Source organism: Zosterops lateralis (genome assembly GCF_965231275.1).
Source record: "Zosterops lateralis genome assembly, chromosome: 32".
Lineage (NCBI taxonomy): Eukaryota > Metazoa > Chordata > Aves > Passeriformes > Zosteropidae > Zosterops > Zosterops lateralis.
The window spans coordinates 3,055,923-3,075,335 of record NC_139792.1 but is presented as its reverse complement, the minus strand read 5'-3'; the positions used below and the strand labels follow the sequence as shown (position 1 = coordinate 3,075,335).

The 19,413-nt window shown below is 61.0% G+C and overlaps 2 protein-coding genes across 5 annotated transcripts in view; both read right to left on the bottom strand.

Annotated features, from left to right (window-relative positions):
• The window catches only part of LOC310920960 (uncharacterized protein), a 9,235-nt gene extending 3,773 nt beyond the window's left edge, over nucleotides 1-5,462 (bottom strand). The window contains exons 1-12 of the mRNA XM_083881018.1: nucleotides 4,502-5,462; nucleotides 4,091-4,128; nucleotides 3,961-3,999; nucleotides 2,934-2,977; nucleotides 2,545-2,716; nucleotides 2,244-2,294; nucleotides 1,831-1,953; nucleotides 1,403-1,467; nucleotides 987-1,070; nucleotides 471-583; nucleotides 337-397; nucleotides 53-80 (exon numbers count right to left, since the gene is read on the bottom strand). Coding sequence (XP_083737144.1) covers nucleotides 53-80; nucleotides 337-397; nucleotides 471-583; nucleotides 987-1,070; nucleotides 1,403-1,467; nucleotides 1,831-1,953; nucleotides 2,244-2,294; nucleotides 2,545-2,716; nucleotides 2,934-2,977; nucleotides 3,961-3,999; nucleotides 4,091-4,128; nucleotides 4,502-4,658 — 975 coding nt within the window. The 5' untranslated portion in view covers nucleotides 4,659-5,462. The remainder of the gene's footprint in view (nucleotides 1-52; nucleotides 81-336; nucleotides 398-470; nucleotides 584-986; nucleotides 1,071-1,402; nucleotides 1,468-1,830; nucleotides 1,954-2,243; nucleotides 2,295-2,544; nucleotides 2,717-2,933; nucleotides 2,978-3,960; nucleotides 4,000-4,090; nucleotides 4,129-4,501) is intronic.
• Nucleotides 5,463-8,520: 3,058 nt separating this feature from the next.
• Nucleotides 8,521-18,891, bottom strand: EIF4B (eukaryotic translation initiation factor 4B). 4 transcript variants are annotated; one of them, XM_083881123.1, is made up of 15 exons: nucleotides 18,799-18,891; nucleotides 15,707-15,844; nucleotides 14,554-14,762; nucleotides 13,373-13,489; nucleotides 13,126-13,180; nucleotides 12,825-12,971; nucleotides 12,286-12,396; nucleotides 11,945-12,112; nucleotides 11,363-11,597; nucleotides 10,796-10,914; nucleotides 10,504-10,714; nucleotides 9,718-9,785; nucleotides 9,362-9,446; nucleotides 9,214-9,268; nucleotides 8,521-8,712 (listed from the first exon to the last, which is right to left on the bottom strand). In XM_083881123.1, exons 1-15 carry the CDS (start codon nucleotides 18,809-18,811, stop codon nucleotides 8,635-8,637), a joined length of 1,809 nt encoding a protein of 602 aa, XP_083737249.1. In that variant the 5' UTR covers nucleotides 18,812-18,891; the 3' UTR covers nucleotides 8,521-8,634. The 4 variants fall into 4 exon arrangements, with proteins under 4 accessions (XP_083737249.1, XP_083737252.1, XP_083737250.1 ...); XM_083881126.1 differs by having other exon boundaries at nucleotides 9,362-9,443; XM_083881124.1 differs by having other exon boundaries at nucleotides 12,825-12,968.
• Nucleotides 18,892-19,413: the final 522 nt, after the last annotated feature.

The window sequence follows — 19,413 nt, the reverse complement described above, 5'->3', positions numbered from 1 at the left end:
GGAGACAGGCTTGGGGTAATCAGTTAGGGGGGTGTGTCAAGATTAGGGGTACCCCCTGAAACTCCGCCGCCCATAAAGCACTGGGGGAAATTGGGGGTGAAGGCTGGGGAGAGCCCCTGGACCCCTCCAAAGGGTCATGTCAGGTTTGGGGGGTGGGGTTGTGAGCTCGGGGGGCGCTCCGGGACCCCTCAGTGGGCACAGTGGGGGATGTGAGGTTTGGGGGAGGGACCGGGACGCTCCCCAACAGGCACAGCAGGGTCGGAATGAGGTTTGGGAGACCCCGGGACCCCACGAGGTGCAGGGGAGGTCGGATTTGGGGTGGGGAGTGTCACTCACTAGACCCCCGAGGTGTAGACGAGCTGCAGCGATTGGTAAATCTTGAGGAAGGGGCGACAACCTGCGGGGGGACACGGGGGGATCATTGGGCGGCCCTAGGGGGCTACCGGAGTCCCTCTCCACTGCAAACTGACCGTCGGGGGGGTCGTAGGCAGGCAGGGGGGGCAGCAGGACGTAGTGCAGGAACTGGGGGGAGCTGTTCAGGCGGAGTTTCCCCGAGAGCAGCGCCCCAAAATCCTCTGTGTACCTGGAGAGGGGCACGGATGGGATCCCAAAACCACACCAAAACCACGCCAAAAATCCCCTCAAAACGACCCCAAACACCAACTGCAACCACCACAAAAATCACCTCAAAGCCACCCCAAAAGCACCCCCTAAGAATCACCTCAAAAACACCTCCCAAACCACCCTAAATCACACCAAAAATCACCCCTAGAACACCTTAAAACCCATCCCAAAAGCAGTCAAAAAAATCACTCCAAAACCACCCAAAATCACCTCAAAACACCCCACAAAACCACCACGGAAACCATTCCCCAAAATCACCCCCAAAGCACTCCAACTCCCCCAAATCCCACCATGACACAGACCCCATATTTTCCCCACGCCCCCCCCGGACCTGTAAGGCCGCCCCAGACCCGCCTCCCCACCTGCGCTGGGAGGGCTGCAGGACCCCTCCCAATTTCTCCTCGCAGAACCTCCTCATACTCAGCGCGTTCAGCGCCTGCTCGGGGCTGGGGGGAAGTAAAAGGGGGATCAGGGTACCCCCAAAGTCCCTGCGATCTCCCCGGGACCCGTAAGACTCCCCCAAGCCCCGCATAATTTCTCCACATCCCCAACCCTCCCCCACGACCCCCTTTAACCTCCCCATGACCCCCCCATAGCTCCCCTCTCCCTGCCGGCCCCCGGGCCACCCCTGAACCCGAGAACCCTCCTTCAGACCCCCACTCTGCCCCCAACCCTCCATAACTTCCTAGAAACCCCCACCAGCCTCCCCAATAACCCCCATAAGCCCTCCAAGCCCTCAACCCCCCCGATGTCCCAAAGATCCCTGGCGCCCCCTCACCTGCCCCACACGTCGCTGTAGTGCAGAAACGCCCCCACGACCACCCCGACAGGAGCCTTGCTGCCCTGGGGGGTGGGGGGGCGGGTGAGGACTCTCAGGGTTCCCCAGTACCCCCCAGTACCACCCAGTGCTCCCCCATAGCTCCGAGTACCCCCCCAGTGCCTCCCGGTGACACCCCCACTGACACCCCCGTGCCCTGCAGTACCACCCAGTGCCCCCCATAGCCCTGGGTGAATCCCAGTAACCCCCGGTGCCCTCCCCAGTGCCCTTCCCAGTGTCCCTCCCCGCCCCCCAGTACCCCCAGTGCCACCCAGTACCACCCCGTTCCCGCCCAATTGCCCCCCCCAACTCCTTCTCCATTGTCTCCATTGTCCCCAACCCCACGAAAAGCCCCCTGAGAGGCCCCCAAACCCGCCCGGCTCCCCCACCTTGCAGAGCAGCACGGCCACGTTGCGGGGGTGGCCCCCCAGACACCCCTCGAGCGCTTTGCAGACGGAGCAGAGCAGCTCCAGCGGGGGGGCCAGGAGCTCCGGCCACCCGAAATCCAGCACCTGGGGGGAGCCCTCAGAGCCGGCACCCCAAACACCTCGGGGGGACCCCAAACCCACTGGGACACCCCCAAACCTCCCGGGATGCCCCTGGGTCCTCCAACCACCCCCCCCCTCCCCCCCCCCCAGGACATCCCCAGCATCCCCCGAGACAATCCCAACCCCGCAATGACTCCCCCAGGACAAGCCCCAACCCCGGCACCCTCCCGACCCCGCGAGACCCACCCCCGGGACCCCCAAATTCTCCAGGGGGTCCCTCAAACCCCCCAAGATCCTCCCGGACACCCCCTCACTTTGGGGTTCAGGCGCGTGAGGTCGCGGCGCTTCTCGGACAGGTTGAAGATCTGGGGGGACACGGAGGGGGTCGGGGGGAGCCGGACCCACCGGGGTGATTCCGAAACTGCCCTAGGACTCCCCAGCCCACCCCTGGAATCCCCGAAATCCCAACCCCCCTGCCATCCCCGGGTCCCTCGTGCCTTGTCCCCCCTCCCCAGGGCTCACAGTGCCCCCCGCCCCCTCCCTCGACCCCCCCGGTGCCCCCCGCAGCCCTCCCAGACCCTCTCCAGTTTCCCCAGTTGCGCCAGTTGCCCTCACCGTGTAGTTGGGGCCGTGCCGCGCCCCCAGGAGCTTCGCCAAGTGCCGCAGGTGCCCCCCGGAACCCCCCTCGCCTCCCCCCGGGACCCCCACGCTCAGGATCCGCTCGGTCACGAACGTCAGGTCCAGGGGGGGGAAAGGGGAGGCCTCGGGGCTGGGGGCGCGAGGAGTCCTGGGGGACAGGAGGAGCTCAGAACTGGGGGGCGGCACCCCCAGAACCCCCTGGAGGGAATTTGACCCTCCGGGACTCTCAGCACTCTAAACCCCCCCACAACACCCCAACCTTTCCCCCAAACGCCCCAGCACCCCAAAACCTCTTGGGATCTCCCCCAAATTCCCCACCTCTCCCCAACCCCTGAGACCCTCCCCGCATCCCCAGTCCCCCGTACCTGGGCAGGGTGCTCCGCTGGGGGGCGCTGTCGAGCGAGGAGCCCTGGAGGGTCCCGGGGGTGCCCCACAAACGAGGTGGGGAGAAAAGGGGGTCGGGGGACACCCAAAACATGGGAGGAGTTAAGGGGTGTTCTCAAACACGGGGGGAGGGGGAGGGCGACAAATGCCTTCGGGGGGCCCAAGACAGGGGGAGTAAAGGAGGGGGGGGCAGGGGGGGTCCCCAAAATAGGGTGGGGTCGAGGGGGTCAAGGGGAGGTTGGGGAGACTGAGGGTGTTCCCATAACAGGGGGTGGGATCAAGGGGGGCTCAGGGAGATCCCCAAAATCTGAGGAGAGTCGGGAGGGGGGAGGGGGATGTCAAGAGGGGTCAGGGAGGGGTAAGGGGGCGGCTAAGGGGGGGTGTCAGGGTGTCACAGGGGTCCTCAAAACACCGCAGAGTCACAGGAGTTTCAGGGGGCTCGGCGGGGGTCGGAGGGGGTCGGGGGGTTTTGAGGAGTCCCGGGGGGAGGATGTTTAGGGGGTTCCCGGGAGGGGGGTTGGGGATAGCGGGGGGAAGTTAGAGGTCACGGGGGTGTCAGGGAGTCGAGGGGGTTTTGGGGGCTTCGGGGGTCTCACCACGCGCTCGCTGCGCCGCACCGGGGCCGTGTTCCGCCTCTGGAGGGGCACAGCAAGGTCTGGGAGGGCCCGACCACCGAGAAGGGGGGCAGGGTCCTGCCCGGGAGGGTTTTGGGGTCCCGAGGGGGATTTGAGGGGTTCAGGATCCACGGAGAATATCGAGGGTACCGGGTCCTGACAAGAGTGTTTGGGGCTCTCGAGGGGGAATCCCGTCTCCTGCTCGGGGAGGCCTGGGGGGGTTTCACCCCTTCCGTCGGGTCCCTGATCCTGCCCGTGGAGTTTGGGGGTCCTGCCTGGGGCTGCTTCGGGAGTTTCGGGTCGTGCCCGAAGGGTTTGGGCATCTCGAGGAGGGGTCTCGGGGTCGCAGGTCCTGCCCGGCGGGTTTGGGGAGGTCGCGGCTCCCCACACTCACCAGCTCAGGCGGGGGCACAGGTTGGCACGGTGACGTCACCTGGAGGAGGACACGGGGGTCATTCCAAATGGGGCTCCAGGCCCAAATGGGCCCCCCCGCCCTTGGGTGACGCCCCCGTCCCCCGTCGTACCTTGCTCTCACATCTCTTGTGGGCGGCGACTTTGCAAACTGGGGGGGGACGACAACGGCGACATCAGGACCCACCAGGTTCCTCCCAGGGCCCCCAGTATCCCCCCAATATCCTCTCGCTGCCCCCAGTAACCTCCCAGTATTCCCAGTAACCCTTCACTGCCTCCGGTAAATACCCCAGTAAACTATTCAGCGCCCCCACTTACCATCCAAGTAACCTCCCAATGCTCCCAGTACCCTCCCAGTGCCCTCCCAGTGCCCTCCCAGTGCCCCCAGTAACCGCCCAGTACCCCTCCACTGGCCCCAGTAACCGCCCAGTCCCGATCCCACCGCCCCCAGTAGCCGCCCCCCTCCCACCCTATTCCCCCATCCAGCCCCCGAGTGTGTCCCGGGGGTGTCCCGGGGCTGTCACCTCTGCACACGAGCCCGTGCGGTCCCAGGGGGGTTCCGCAGCCCCCACAGGGCGCCCCCCGGCGCAGGCTCCGCTCGCGGAACGTGTGTGGGGCGGGTGGGGATGGCCGCTGCTGGAGGGACACGGGAGGGTCACCGCATGTCTCCCCGTGTCCCATCCGTGTCCCCCCGTGTCCTCTCCGTGTCACCCTCTATGTCTCTTTTGTGAACCCCCCGCGGCCTCTCCGGATCCCCTTGGTGACCCCTCCGTGGACCGAACCCCGTCCCTCCCAATTCCCATCGTGTCACCTCTGTGTCCTTTCGTGCTGCCCCCCTGTAAATTCCCCGTCCTCCTCTGGTCCCCTCATGAGTTTCCAGGTGTCACTTCCTTGCCCCCCCTGCTGTCACCCATGTCCCTCCTTGTGTCCCCCCATGTTCTCTCCACGACTTCTCGCTGACCTCTTCGTGTCTCCCCCGACTCTCTCGTGTCCCCTCCATGACGCCACACGTGTCCCCACATGTGTCCCTATCATGTCCCCCTCTTGTCACCCACAGTGTCCCTCCGTGTCACTGCCCCGTCCCCTCCTGTGTCCCCTGTCTCCCCTCCCGGGTCCCACTCGTGTCCCCTCATGTTGTCCCTGCGTCACCTCCCTGTTCCCCCCATGTCCCCGCTGTGACCCTCTCGTGTCCCACATGTCACCCGCAGTGCCACCTCGGTGTCCCCCAAGTAACGCCCCCATGTCCCCCGTGTCCCCGCGATGCCCTCTGCTTGTCCCTCCCGTGATTCCTTGTCACTCCCGTGTCAACTCCACTCTCTCTTCCGTGTCTCCCCGTGTCTCCCGCTGTCGCTCATGTCCCACACGCGTCCCCCAAGGTCCTCTCGTCTCCCTCCCCGTGTCGTCCCCCCGTGTCGTCCCGCGTGTCCCCCCCGTGTCACCCCCGGCCCCTCTGGCCCCCGGCCACGGACATCGAGTCCCGCAGGAAGCGGGGAGGGACAAGCCCAGGAAATGGCCCCTCCTGGGACGACCCCGCCGTTCCCACGGAGGGGGAGGGGCGTGGGAGTGTGTGCGGGGGGAGGGGGACAGCGGGGGGAGGCGCGGGGGGGGCGTGGGACGGGGAGGGAGCCGCCTGAGAAAAAAGGGAAAAAGTGGGAAAATGGGGGAAAAAAGAAAGTGGAGGCGAGGGGAGAGCGTGGGAAAATATGGGGAGGGGCAGCGGCGGGGGGGGGGTCAGACTCGACTTTTTCCCCCCGGCCACCCAGCGTCACGCGTGGGGAGGGGGCGTCCGGAGCGGACCGCGGGGGATCCCCGCGGGGGCGGCACGGGGAGGGATCCCGCCGCTTCTCCCCCGCACCCAGCCCCCCCTTCCCCAGCGGGGAGTCCCCACCCCACACGCGACCCCCACCCACACAGGGGCCTCCCCCCAGTCCTACCATGTCGGGGCCATCGCGGCGGCCGAGCGCGCGCAGCAGAGTCCCCACGGCCCCGGGGGGCTTCATGGGGGGGATCGGCGGGGGCCTCGGGAGGTGCCAGGCGCTCCCGGGGGGCGGCTCGGGGCTCCCGGTGGGTCCCGCGAGCGGCTCCGTGGCCGAAGGCGCGCGGGGAGGGGCCGTTTCCGCGAGCCCGGAGCCTCTTCCCGTGCCGGGGGGGGACACGGACACGGGGGGGACACGGGGGGGACGACACAAGAACGACACGTGTGGCCACGGGGAGGGGACACCGGGAGGATCAGAAGGGAGACGAGGAGGAGACACGGGGGGATGCACAGGGGACACACCGGGAGGGACATGGCAGGGACACCGGGACGATCACAGGAGAGACAAGGAGAGGGGACACAGGGGGGACACACACGGGGTGACACCCACCCCGCTGACGCTGCCTCAGTTTCACCCCTTTCTCCCTTCCAGGATCCCCCAAAATTCTTCCCGAGACCCCCTGGGACCTTCCTGGTGCTGCCCCCGCCCCCTCTTCATTCTCCTCCTCCTCCTCCCACCCCCCCCCCCATTAACCCGGCACCCCCAAACACGAGGGGAAAGGGGGGGTTGGACCCACCACATGGGGACTCCCAAATTCTGTGGGAAAGGGGATCCTCAGCCTCTGTGATCCCCAAACTCGGGGCAGAGGATGTAGGTTTGGAGGGGCTCAACAGACCCCACAAAACCCCGGGATGGGCTCCCCAGGGGAGCACAGAGACCCCAAACCCCTCCCTTTGGGATGCCTCTGGGGAGGCTCGTTTCAAGGGGAGGAATTTGGGAGGGGAGGGGGTGTGTGGAATTAGGGTACAGGGGGGTTGGGGGGGCATTGGGGTGAAGGTTATTGAAGCGGGGGCGTTTTGGGTTGCAGTGGGGGAATTGGGGTGCAAGGAGGGGCTTTGGGTTTCAGGAGGGTTTTGGGATGCTGGGCTGATTTTGGGTGTGGGTTATTGTGCAGGGGAGGTTGGGATGCAGGGAGGGAACTGGGGTTCAGGAGGGGAATTGGGGAGGGGCTTTTTGGGGCGCAGGAAAAGGATTTGGGTTTGAGGGTTTTTGGGGTGCATAGAGGGGATTGGGGGGCCTGAATCAGGGCCCCCTCCCAGTCAGGGTTGTCAGGGTCCCCTTCTCCTGGCCCCTGGGGTCCTCCTAGTCCTGGGGGTCCTCCCCCCGCATCCCGGCCAGGACAGACCCCCCTTTGTGGGGCCGGAGCCGCCGCGGGGGGGGCCTGCATTCCAGCGGTGGGGGAGGCTGGTTCCAGCATTCCAGCGGTTGGGAAGAGCCGGGAAAGAGGAAGGGCCGGGGGGGGGGGGGGGGGGGGGGGCATCCCAGGGCTCAGTGCTGTGCTCCCGCCCCCAATTAATTACCGTTAATCATCAGGGACAGAGGAGGAGGGATGGAAGGAAGCAAAGAAGCATGGATCAGGATGAAAGTGAAGGACGGACAATGAAAAAGGAGGAGGAAGAGGATGAAGAACTAGGGATGAGGAGGAAGAAAATGGAAGGAGGAAAATGGAGGAAGGAGAAGGAAGAATGGGAGGAAGGACAGAAAGAAGGAGGAAGGAGAAAGGAAAAAGAAGGAAAGAGGAAGAAGAATGAGGTTGCAAAAGGAAGATGAAAGGGAAGCAGAAAGATGGAATGATAGAGGGAGGAGGAAGAAATAAGTGGAAGAGGAAGATGAAGAAATAAGGAAGTGGAAGAGGAAGGGGAAGAGGAAGAAATAAGGAAGTGGAAGAGAAAGGGGAGGAGGAAGAGATGGTGGAAGAAAGAAGACGGAAGATGAAAAACAGGAATAAAGGAATGAAGAAGGATGAAGAAAGAGGAAGTGAGACAAGGAAGAGGAAGGATGGAATGAGGAAAAAAGACTCAAGAAGGAAGAAGGAAGCCCTGAGAGAGGAAGGCCAATGTCAGGGCAGGAAATTCCCCGAGGGGCTTTGGGAACTGCCCCATTCCCCTTCGAGAGGGGGGGAAGGGCAGAAGGATCTGGGGCCTCTCTGGATCTTTTTAAGCTCATTTTATTGGAGAAAACAAAGCAGCCCCCAACCTGGGGGAGAACTCCAAAACTCCGCCAGGACCTCCCAAAACTTCTGGGAAGGTTCTTTTTCCACATTTTTACAGCCCACCCCAAATCCCAAAATATCTGAATATCTTGAGGTTCCGGGGTGGAAATCCAGGTTTTCCTGTGTAAAGGACAGGGTTTGCATCCCACCATTGGGTGGGGAAACTGGGGGGGACACCTGTGAGCAGGAGGATGATGAAGGTGTCTGGGGGAAATCAACATTGCAGAGGTGCAGAAAATGGGGGGCAGAGTGGGGATCCCAGACCCCAGAGGATTTGGGGGGGATTGGATACATCCCCATCCCTGTTTTGGAGGGGCTCCAGTGAGGACTGGGGTGGGAGGAAGGCCAGCTATTCCTCACCCCTTATTCCATGGAAAACACAGAGTGGGGGGCTGCTTTTCCTTCGAGAGAACTCTTGGAATTACCCCTCCTGCCTCCGGGGCCAATTTTGGGGTGATTCCCGTGCGTTCAGGGTGGGTTTTTGTCAGGATTTAAGAAGCCGTAGCTGAGGGAATTGATGAGTTTTAGGCTTTATTTCCGTCTCGCCTGGATCAAGGTTGAGATTTTTGGGAATCTCCGGAGGTTCCCGTGGCGGCTGAGGAGGAGGAGGAGGAGGGGGAGGAAGCTTTTACTCAGCTCCTTCTTCATCATCGCCTTCATCCTCCCCATCCACGGAGAGCGCGGCATATTTGCTGGCATGGCTGAACTGCAGGGAAAACCGGGAAAAGTTCCCAAAAATGGGATTTGAGGGGGATAAAGATCCTTAGGGGATGTTTATCCCAAAACCAGGGGGTCATAGGGGAGGCCAGAGACATCCAAAATTGCTGGGGTGGTTGAGCTAGGAGGGCCAGGGGGTCATTATTGAAAAAAACTCCCTAAGCTCCCAAAACCCCAAGATTTGGAAGGAATGAAGACCCCCAAGGGTGTCATGCACCCCTAAAAGGGGTCTCAGACTGTCCATGGCTGAACTGTGGGGGTGGGCAGGTGGAGGAGGACGCTGAAACAGAAAATTCCCAAAACACCCCAAAAAATGAGATTTGAGAAGTCAAAGTCCCCTGGGGGTTCATTCACCCCAAAGAGGGGTCACAGCCCCCTCTGTTAACTGGAGGCATGGAGGGCCAGTTATGGTGAAAATTCCCCAAAATCCCCCAAACCCGGGATTTGAGGGGAATCCCTCCCCCAGTCTTGGGTCCCCCTGGATCCTTACAGAGGGAGGGTTCTCCTCCAGTTTCTTTGGCTCGTGCTCCTTCCGGGGGTCCCTCCTGGGGGGCAGAGATCAGAGGTCAATTCCTGAAGAAATTCCCAGTGCCCGGGGGGTTTTCCCGGTTCCTGAGGGGGGTCTGGGGGGGCCTCACCTCTCAGGGTCCCCTGCAGGGCCGCGGCTGCAGCTCCGGCCCTTGGAGCTGCTCTCCCGACCCCCCTCCGGCTTCAGTTCCTCTGCTGGGAAAGGGTGGGGGGGGTCACAGCCCCCAAAACTCCCTGAGCCTCCCAGCGATGTCTTGACATCCCTGGAAACCCCTAACCCCTTTTAACCCCCTCCCCGCAAAAACCCTCACCCCCCCCAAATCCCCTGATACCAACCTCCCCCCAAGCCCCCTCCAAAGCCCCCTGAGCTCCCCCAAAATCCCCAAACACCCTCTGAGCCCTCAAGTCTCCCCCAAATCCCCAAAACCTGCCCCAAGCCCTCCCAGTCCCCCCCTCTCATTCTCACCTCTCCTCTGGGGGGTCCTGGGGGGGCCCCCATCATCTCCAGGGGGGCAGGGGCCAGGGTGGCCGCCACTGGGGAGAGAGAAAAGGGAGGAGGGGCATTAGGGGGGGGTCCCTGGAATGGCCCCATTCGTAGAATGGTGGGGCATGGGAATGTTGGGATAGGGCCTGGGAACATTGGGGAATGTTAGGGTAGAGCACAGGAATATTAGAATGGTGCACGGTGAATTCCTGGAGTACTGGGATGAGGCACAGGAACACCCCCTGAGCTCCAGGAAAGTTGGGATCAGGCACAAGGATGCTGGGATGGAGCCCAGGAACACACCTGAGAATGGTGACAGCGGACACAGGAAGGTTGGGACCGGCAGAAAGTCTCCACAGGTTTCAAGAGTGCTGGGATGTGCCACAGAACACTGGGATGGGGCATGGGAATATTGGGACATGCAGCAGGAACATCCCTGGGCCACAGGAGTGTTGGGATGTGCCAGTGACTCCATGGAATGGGCCACAGGAACACTGGAATGGGGCACAGGAACTCTGGGATGTGCTGCAGGAATACCGGGATGGGGCACAGGAACATCTCTGGGATTCAGGAATGCTGGGATGGGCCTTAGAAAGGTCAGGACGGGTGGCAGAAATGCTGGGGTGCACTACAGGGTCATCCCTGGCAATGTCAGGGTCCCCTTCTCCTGGCCCTTGGAAGGGACTCCACCAGGGAAAACCAGGGACCCATGGAATGCTTTGGGCTGGAAAAGCTGCCCCCAGGCAGCCTCCGTCCTAGGACACCCACCTGGTCGGGGAGGGTTGCTCCGAGTCAGAGCTCTGGGAATTGCCGGGGGGGTTCTGGCTGCTTCGCTTCATCCAGGCGTTTTCCTTGGGAGGCGGCGCCGGCATCACCTTTGGCTTCTCCTCCCGGGATTTGGGGGGTGGTGAGGGCGGCTCCTCCTCTTTTCCTAGGGGCTCATTTTCCAGAGATTTCTCACTCTCCCTCCTCCGCGTGGCTGGGGGGACACACAAATCCATGTGGGAGCTGCTGGACACCCTGGGCTGGGATGCTCCGGCTGCCCCGGATCGCAACTCACTCCGGCCAGTGGGGCCTGAGCCCGCGGATGTTCCCGGCGGTCCCGCAGGGCCGCTCTGGGAGGATTCACTGCCTGTCCGGGATCGCTCCTGGTTCTCCTCGCTCCGCCAGCTCGGATGCCTGGGATAGGGCAGAAACATGATCAGGGGGCTGGGAAAGGGCTGCCCCATCCCAGGATGAGCAGGATGAGCACCACCCCACCCAAACCACCCCCAAGGGATCATTCCCACCCATCCCACTTTTTCAGAGGGACCATTCCCCGTCCTTCCCATCTCTCTGTGGGGATCAGCCTCCAATTTCTTGAGGGATCATTTCCATCCCATCCCTCCATGGGGATCATTCCCTGCCCACCCCCACCTCTGCCATGGGATCATTCCCAGCCCATATTCCCTTTCCTAAGAGACCATTCCCTACCTCTCACCTCTTGAGTGGGATCATTCTTTGCCCATTCCACCACTGCCAAGTGATCATTCCTTACCTATCCCACCTTTCCCAAGAGACCATTCTAGCCCTTCCCACCTTTCGCAAGGATCATCCCATTCCCTCTTCCCCAAGTCACCATTCCCACCTTTCCCTGGGCCGTCTGTCGATCCTCTTGTCGTCCTCCAGCTGCCGCTGGAGTTTTTCCTGCTCCTTCTGGAGCCGCTCCTCCACTTCCCGCTCCCGAGCTGCTGTATCCACAGGCTTGGCCCCCCCAAAGATGGAAGCAGCCCGGCTGGATTGGGCAGCAGGAGCTGCAGAAGTTTCTTCTTCCTTGGGAGCACTCCGGGGCTTCAGGTTGAGCTTCGGTCTCTGGGTGGGACCTGGGAACAAGTTGGGAGATCCCAGTGGGCACAGATCCCACCTGGAACTGTACTGGGACTGACAGCATAATCCCTGTCCCATGCCACCGTTCCCAAGAGATCATTCCCTTCCCCTGCCCACCTTTCTTGAGGGATCATTCCCACTCTCTTTTACTTTTCCATGGGGAACATTTCCATCCTAGCCCATTTTCCTGAGCGACCATTCCCTGTCCTTCCCACCTTTCCACTGAGATCCTTCCCATCCTGCCTTTCTCAAGAGACCCTTCCAACCCCATCCCACCTTTCCCAAGGGACCATTCCCATTCTACCCAGCCTTTCCCAAAGGAACAGCCCGAGTCCCATCCCACCTCTGTCCTCGCGGCGGAAATCATCCCGGCCATAATCATCCCGGGAATTCCACCGATCCATCCGGTCATCCCGCCGGTCATAACGATCCTCATAACCACGGTAGTCGTCATCCCGGCGGTATCCGCTTCCAAAGGCTCTCCGGCCACTGCCTATTCGGGAATCATAGCCTGGGGAAGAAGAAGGATCTGTCTGAGAGTCACTGCAGATAACACAGCCCAGATTCCCAGTGATAAAAGTCTGGGAATTTGGGGGATTCCCAGTTACTTGGTGGCCATGGGAGGGGGCGGGGGGGGTCTTGCTCCCACTCTCTCTGCCCCTGAAAATCCTTTGGAATTCCCACCTCGGTCATAATCCCTGCTGCGGTCGTCATAGCGATCCCGGCTCCCAAAGCCACGATCCATGTCCCGCCGTGGCCCGTCCCGATACCGGTCATCATAGCGATCACGATATCCTGGAAGTTCAATGGTGTTTTACTGGGATAGGCAGAGATTCCATGAGGAAGGAGGAAAATCCCAGTACTGCTCCACATGGGAGAGCAGGAGGCCCCATTTATCCCTGCAAACTGGGAATGAGCTCAGGTGAGAATGAAGAGTTTTGGGAATTAATGAGTTTGGGTAGGAATGAGAGCGGAGAACAAATGAGCTCCAAATGGAGAAAGAACAAGCTCAGGGTGGGAATGAATTCTGGGAATACATTAGCTCCAGGTGGGACTGAATTCTGGAATAAATGAGGACCAGAACAAGCTCAGGGTGGGAATGAGCTCAGGTAGCTCCTCATCTCAGGCAGAGCTGTTATCAGGTGCCCCTGGACAATGCTGGTTCCCAGGACACAGGGGAAGGAGGGAGTGCCTGGAATTCTGGGCCTGTTCCCTTCACTCACTGTCCCCAAATCCATCATCACTCCGGCGTGGGGGGAAGTCATCAAAGGTGTCGGGAGCAGCCGGACGTGCGCGCCAGTCGCTCTCAAACCGCTCTGAGTCCCGGAAGCGATCCCGGTCTCTGCCGAAGCAGCGATCGTCCCGGTCTACTGGGAGCCAGGGACACGGACGGGGCAGGGAAAAGGAGAGGGAAAGGAAAATTAAAGGGAAAAGAAGGAAACAGGGCAGGGTCAGGGCTAGGCCCTTGGCCACTCTCCCTGAATCCCTACCCTGCCCGATCTGCATCCTCAGCTGGACGCTCACCTTTATCCTGAGCTTGATCCGCCACATCCACTCGTATCCTTCTGTTTCCTAAAGACTGGAACAACAGCGGGAAGTGAGTGCTGGGCTGAGAATTCCCTCTCCATATCCAACCTGACCCTCCCCTGTCCCAGCTGGAAGCCATCTGCCCTTTCCCCATCACTCCAGGCCCATGTCCAAATCCTTCTCCAGGTCCTTGGAGCCCCTTTAGGCCCTGGGATGTGCTCTTGGAAGCTGGGATTGGACTCACCTCTTCGTTCAGGCTCAGGGCCTGGAACAGGGAATCAATATCCTCGAATTCTGCATATCCGAAACCTTTCAACCTCTCGGGATTGGTGGGTTCCCGCGGGAGCCGCACAGCGCTGATCTGCCAAGGGAGGGAAGGCAGGGGAGCTCCCCTCAGGATCTTGGCTTCCAAAGGGGAATGTGGCAGAAGGGGAAGGGTGGCAGGATCTGGGATGGAGCAACTCATGGATATCCAGGGATTGAGGCAATTCCTCATGCATGAGGAGAGAAGAGGGGTTCCCACCCCAAACACAGCAGAGCTTTCCACCATCTTTGGATTGAGGGACTGGGAAGAGAATTCCAGCTCTGGCAGCTGCACTGGGAACAATGGGAAGGGCCACGCATGCTCTGCAGGCTCCAACCCAAGCTCAGGGAAGCAGGAGCCATCTCAGAGCTCACCCCAGTGGAAAACCAGCCCTGGATGTGTCCAGCACAAATCTCACATGGACACAGGGTAGCCCACAACCTCCTTTCCCTAGATTTTGGTTCCCTAAGTGTGGGAGCTCTTTGCTCATTCCTGATCAGAGTCCTGCAAAGCGTCAGGAGCCACCAACATTCCTAAACAACATCTCAGGGGGTCACGGGGGCCCCAGAGCATCCCTTGGATTTTCCTGATGGGAAACCTTTTGAAAAGCTAGGATCTAGCTTGGACCCAAGGAGAACTCACAATGCATCCACGGAATTGTATTTAAAGGATGGCAAATGCCAAGGAAGAGAGAAAAGGAACGAGGAAGGCCAAGGTCAGGTACGGAGCTAGAGAGGGAAGAGCAGGATTGGTTCAAATGGAAATAAACTTGGTTTTCCTCAATTTGGGACTAATTTCCCTGTGGTTTTCAACACCTCTGTGTGATCCCTGAGTTTCCCGATGCTGTTTTCTTTCTACCAGGGAGCAAGCCAGCTGTCCTGCCCCACCCTCCCAAGTCTAACTTCCACCTGATTCCACAGAGAAAGCATCCACTGGAGGCCCCTCAATCCCACTGGAGGAGTGGAAATGCCTGATCCACACCTGGAGAATGAAGGATCAACCCACAGACACCCACATCCCAGGAAACTGCCCCATGGCAATAGATATGGGCGGCAGTCAGATGGAGAGAGAGCCACATCTTGGGTTCCCACAGCATTCCCGCCCTCTGGAATGTCACTCACATTGAGCCCTCGAAAGAAATCCTTGATGGACTCTTCCGTGACATCATAGGGCAGGTTTCCCAGGAATGCCGTGTATGGGGGTGATTTGGGGAGGCGGCTTCTGTCGATGTTGGGCTCGCGGGCGGCGCGTGGGGCCGTGGGAAGGATGGAGCGGTCGATCGGAGGCGCCCGGTAAACATCGTCATCATTGCTGTGCCACGTGGTGGAGACTGTGGAGAAATCCGGGATGTGGGCACAGATGGACCCGGCCAGAGCCAACCAGGGCCGTCCAGAGCTGGCCAGGTCAACTGGAGTCAGCAAATCAGCCCAAAACCCACCCAGATGGAGGCAGCTGAAAGCAACCGAGGCAATGGAAATAAACCGGAGTCATCCAGAGCCAACTCGAGGGAACTGGAGTCCAGCAGAGCAATGGCAACTGCCAGCAGCATTGGTAAATCCATGGAAAAGGCGCCCTGAAGGCATCCAGAGCAACCAAGGCAGGGATAGGCAATCCCATGGGATGGCTTTCCAGGATTCGTTCCTGCTTGGATTCCAGCCTGGCTCACTGGGAAGCTCTGGTGAATCAGATCCCCAAAACACTCAGTATCCCATTCCTGCTTCCTCACGTTGCTGAACACTGGGTCTCATCCCTAAGGAAAACTCGCATGGCCCTCCCAACTTCATTATTCCCCAAAACAGGAACAGCCAGTGGATTTTTCCAGTTGTGGGTGCCACTGGCAAGTAGGAATGCCAATCCTGGAGCTGGGAACACCAATCTGGAAGGCAGGAATTATGTTCCAGGAGCTGGGAATGCAGACCCAGAGCCTGAAGTGACAGTCTGGGAGCTGGCAATGCCCTCCATGATCCAGGAATGCCCCTCTGGGGCAAGGGAATATTGATCCTGAAGCAGGAATGCCAGTCTTGGAGCTGGGAATGCCAATCTCACTGCTCAGAATGGTGAGACTGAGATTGAGAACACTGTTCCACCTCTGGGAATGCTGCTCCAAGGACTGGGAATGCCAATCCCAGAGCTGGAAATGCCACTCTGGGGGCTAGGAATGCTATCCTGGCTTCAGAAATGCTGCTCTGGGGGGTGGGAATGCTAATCCCAGAGCTGGGAATGCCTTCTTGGCTCCAGGAATGACATTCCAGGGGCCAGGAATGCCATGCTCACCTTCCAAGTCGTCGGTCTCGTCGGCCCAGCTCACAGGTTTGGGGATGTAGGTGGGGCCCCCCCCGCCCCCCCCATCCTCCGCCAGGAAATCCGTGAGCGTCAGCGTCTTCCCCTTCTTTGGCTTCTTCTTTGCTGCTGCTGCAGGAGTGACCGGAGACACGGATCAGAGCAGGAATAGGAGCGGGGAGGGGAGGGGGAATGAGACAGGGAATGGGTGGGAATGGGCAGGAAAGAGACAGAATAAGATGGAATGAGAATGGAGTCAGAGTGGCAATGGTGGGAATCGAAGAGGGCATGGGCAGGAAGGAGAGCTGGGACAGGTGAATGAGAGCGGGAATGGGAGGCAATGAGTGGGAATAGGTGGAATGAGAGCAGGGACAGGAACAGGGCAGGAGCAAAGGAGACGGGGGACACTGGAGTGGGACACAGGGCACTGGAATGGGACTGGGGACACCAGGATGGGACATGGGAATGTGACATTGGAACACTGGGATGGGACAGAGGACACCAGGATGGGACATGAGGAGATGGGATGGGACACTGCAATGGGACAAGAGCAACCGGGACCCAACACTGGGAGTGGACTCGAAGAGCTGAGAGGTGACATGAAGTGCCAAGACTGGACATGAGGCACCACGGCATGGGACACTGAGAAGGGATAGGAGGTGCTGTGATGGGACATGGGATGCCAAGAGGTGACAGGAGCCACCAGGATGGGACACAAGGCCTTGGGATGGAGCACGAGGCAACAGGATGGGACACAAGGTGGGACATGGGACACTGGGAGAGAATGGGAATGGGACAGGAGCCACTGGTAAGGGACACAAGACAGGACAGGAGGAGTCAGGAGGACATGGAGAACCAGGATGGGACAGGAGGCCCTGGGATAGGACACAAAGGGACAGATGGGACATGGGATAATGAGGATGGGATGAACTGGGATGGGACATGAGACTGGATAGGACATGCCAGGAGGGGACACAAGACGGGACACAAGGCATCAGGATAAAACAGGAAATGCTGGGATGGAACACAGAGCACCAGGATGGGACAGGAGGTGGGACAGGAGGAGTCAAGAGGAGACAGGAGGAGTCAGGATGGGATATGAAGAGCCGAGAAGGGACAGGAGCCACCAAGATGTGACACCAGTCACTGAGATGGGACAGAAGGCACCGGGAGGGGACATAGGATGAGTCACGAGTCATCTGGGTGGGATACAGCACTGAGAGAAGACATGAGGTGCTGGGATGGGCTGCAATGGCATCAGGGTGGGACAGGAGCCACTGGGACAGGACATTGAGATGGGATATAAAAAGCTGGACATGGGACACCAGGATTGGACAGGAGCCACTGGGAGGGGACACATGAGGGGACAGGAGCCACCAAGCCACCACCCAGCCCCTTTTATTTGCTATTCCCACCAGGAAAACTGTGCCCATTCCAACCTCTGCAGGGATACACCCAGGCACATGCTGTGACCCTCCTGGAAAACTGGGATATTTCCTGGAAGGCGGGTTTTGATTCACAATTCCCCCAGTCTTCCCACCTTCCAGGAAGAACTGCTGCCCTCAAGCGGCTCTGCTGCTGGATCTGGGACCTTTCCTGGCAAAAATGCCGCATTTTCCAGGAAAAATCCCTCCGGGTGGAGCTGGGGAGGCCTTGGAGACCAAAAGAAATGGTGGATTCCCCTCCTTCCCCCATCAGGATTTGGGGAGGTCAACTGTGCTCCCAGAGGAAGGAAAACTGATGGGTTTTAAGGATATGAAAGATAAAGGCTTGGAAAAATATTCTCCTCTCTTTTATAAGGAGAGATCATAAATTTTTGGATGGTCAGAGCTCTGACCAGAGAATGGAATAATAATTAATTAATCAACTGAAGGGCTTTAATGAGAGTAAGAGGGATGGAGGTAAGATGCTGGGATTGCTCACATAATGGCCTGGAAATGTATTATTCCATGGAAACCCAGCATGGAGAGAACTACCACCAGCATTCTCCTGTGGGAACTGGGAGGGGGTGGTGTGGTGGTGGTGGTGTGTGAGACCCCTGGGATGGCTCCATCTTCACCCAACCCCTCCCCACCATGGATTTCAGGGCCATTCCGGGAATCCTACAGTAATCCTAGCTTGGGATCTGGGGGCCCCTAGACCCGCAGAGCTGCTCCAGGGTGACCCGACCTCCCCCACGAAATCAGCCTGGGACACCCCTGGGAATGCGAAAAGCATCTGAGGCCCAGGGAAAGCTGGGATAGGAATGGATCCAGGTGAGAAACACTGAACCTGGGGATGGGGGGGGGGGTCACCTTCCAGCCCCTCGTGCTCACCCCATTACCGGGACCCCCCCCTCCCGCTCCAAGGAGAGCCGGGGATCGCGGGAGACGCTGCAGGATCGGGAATAGAGGGGGGAACCGGATTAGGACTGGGAGGAGTCTGGTGTGCCCCCCCACCCCGAGACTGACCCTGGAGGGGCTGGGAGGGGTCCTCCCCAGTTACTAACCCCAAGGAGCCTCAAGGGCACCGCGGGCCCGGGAAGGGGCTCCCGGTGCAGCCCCTGAGGGCGGATGTGTGTGTGTGCGGGGGGCGGGGGCTGATCTTCCGGTACCGGGGCCCCTCCGACCCCCGCCCGTTCGCGGCCACGTGGGCGCGTCGCCCCCTCCCCCCCTCCCGCGCGCACGCGCGGAGCCGCGCCCGGCGCGCGCACGTCAATCACCGGCCAGGCGCACGCACGTCAATCACCAGCCGGGCGCGCGCGCCCCCGCCAATGGGAGCCAGGGAGGGTGTTGGGGGCCCCGGCGCGCGCACGTCAATCAGGGGCCGCGCGCGCACCCCCACCAATGGGAAGGGGCGGAGGGGGGGGGGGGTGGGGTGGAAGGGCGCGCGCCCGTCCTGAGGGGACGCGGCGGAGGAGGAAGGGTGTGGGGGGGTCGGTTTTCCCGCCGCTTCCTCCGGTTTTCCCACCACCGCCTTCCCCCCCAGCCCCATCTCCGGCAGCGGCGATGCCCGGAGCAGCCCCGGGGCCGCCATCGGTGTCGCCATCAGTGCCCACGAAGCCCCGCGCGAGCCGCCGGGGCCCGGGCCCGCGGCGCAGCGCTCACCTGGGGCCGCCATGTTGGGACGAGGCAGAGAAGGCAAAGGACCCGGATGGCGGCGTCACGTGACCACGAGCGTCGCGCCCTGTCAGGGGGCGGGGCAAAGCTCGAGGGCGGGGCCGGAGGCGGGGCCTGGGGCCGGATAGTTCTGCCGGGGAGGGGGCGGGACCCTCGGGACCGCCCCGGGAACCTCCCACCGGGAGCCCCGGGCAGTGACACACCCGGGCACCAGCCGGCACGGACAGCCCCCGGCACTGGCACCCAAGGCACCACGGACTGCACGGAACTCCCGAGCACCGACACCTCCGGGCAGCGACAGCCCGGACACCGAGACGCCCCAACACCGTCACACCACGAACCCCAAGACACTGGGACCCCTAGGCAGTGACACCTCACGGGATTTCCGGTCACTGGAACCCCTGACATCAGGAGCCCCGGACACGGGCTTCCTCACACACCGACAGCCCCGGGCACCGCGATCCCCGGGACACCGACACCCTTGGCAGCCCCCCGAGACCCCCGGTTCCGGCAACCCCGGGCACCACCCACCCCTCCCCGTCTACTGACACCGCAAGGACCCCCGGACACCGCGACCCCCGGGCATTGACACCCTCAGGCATC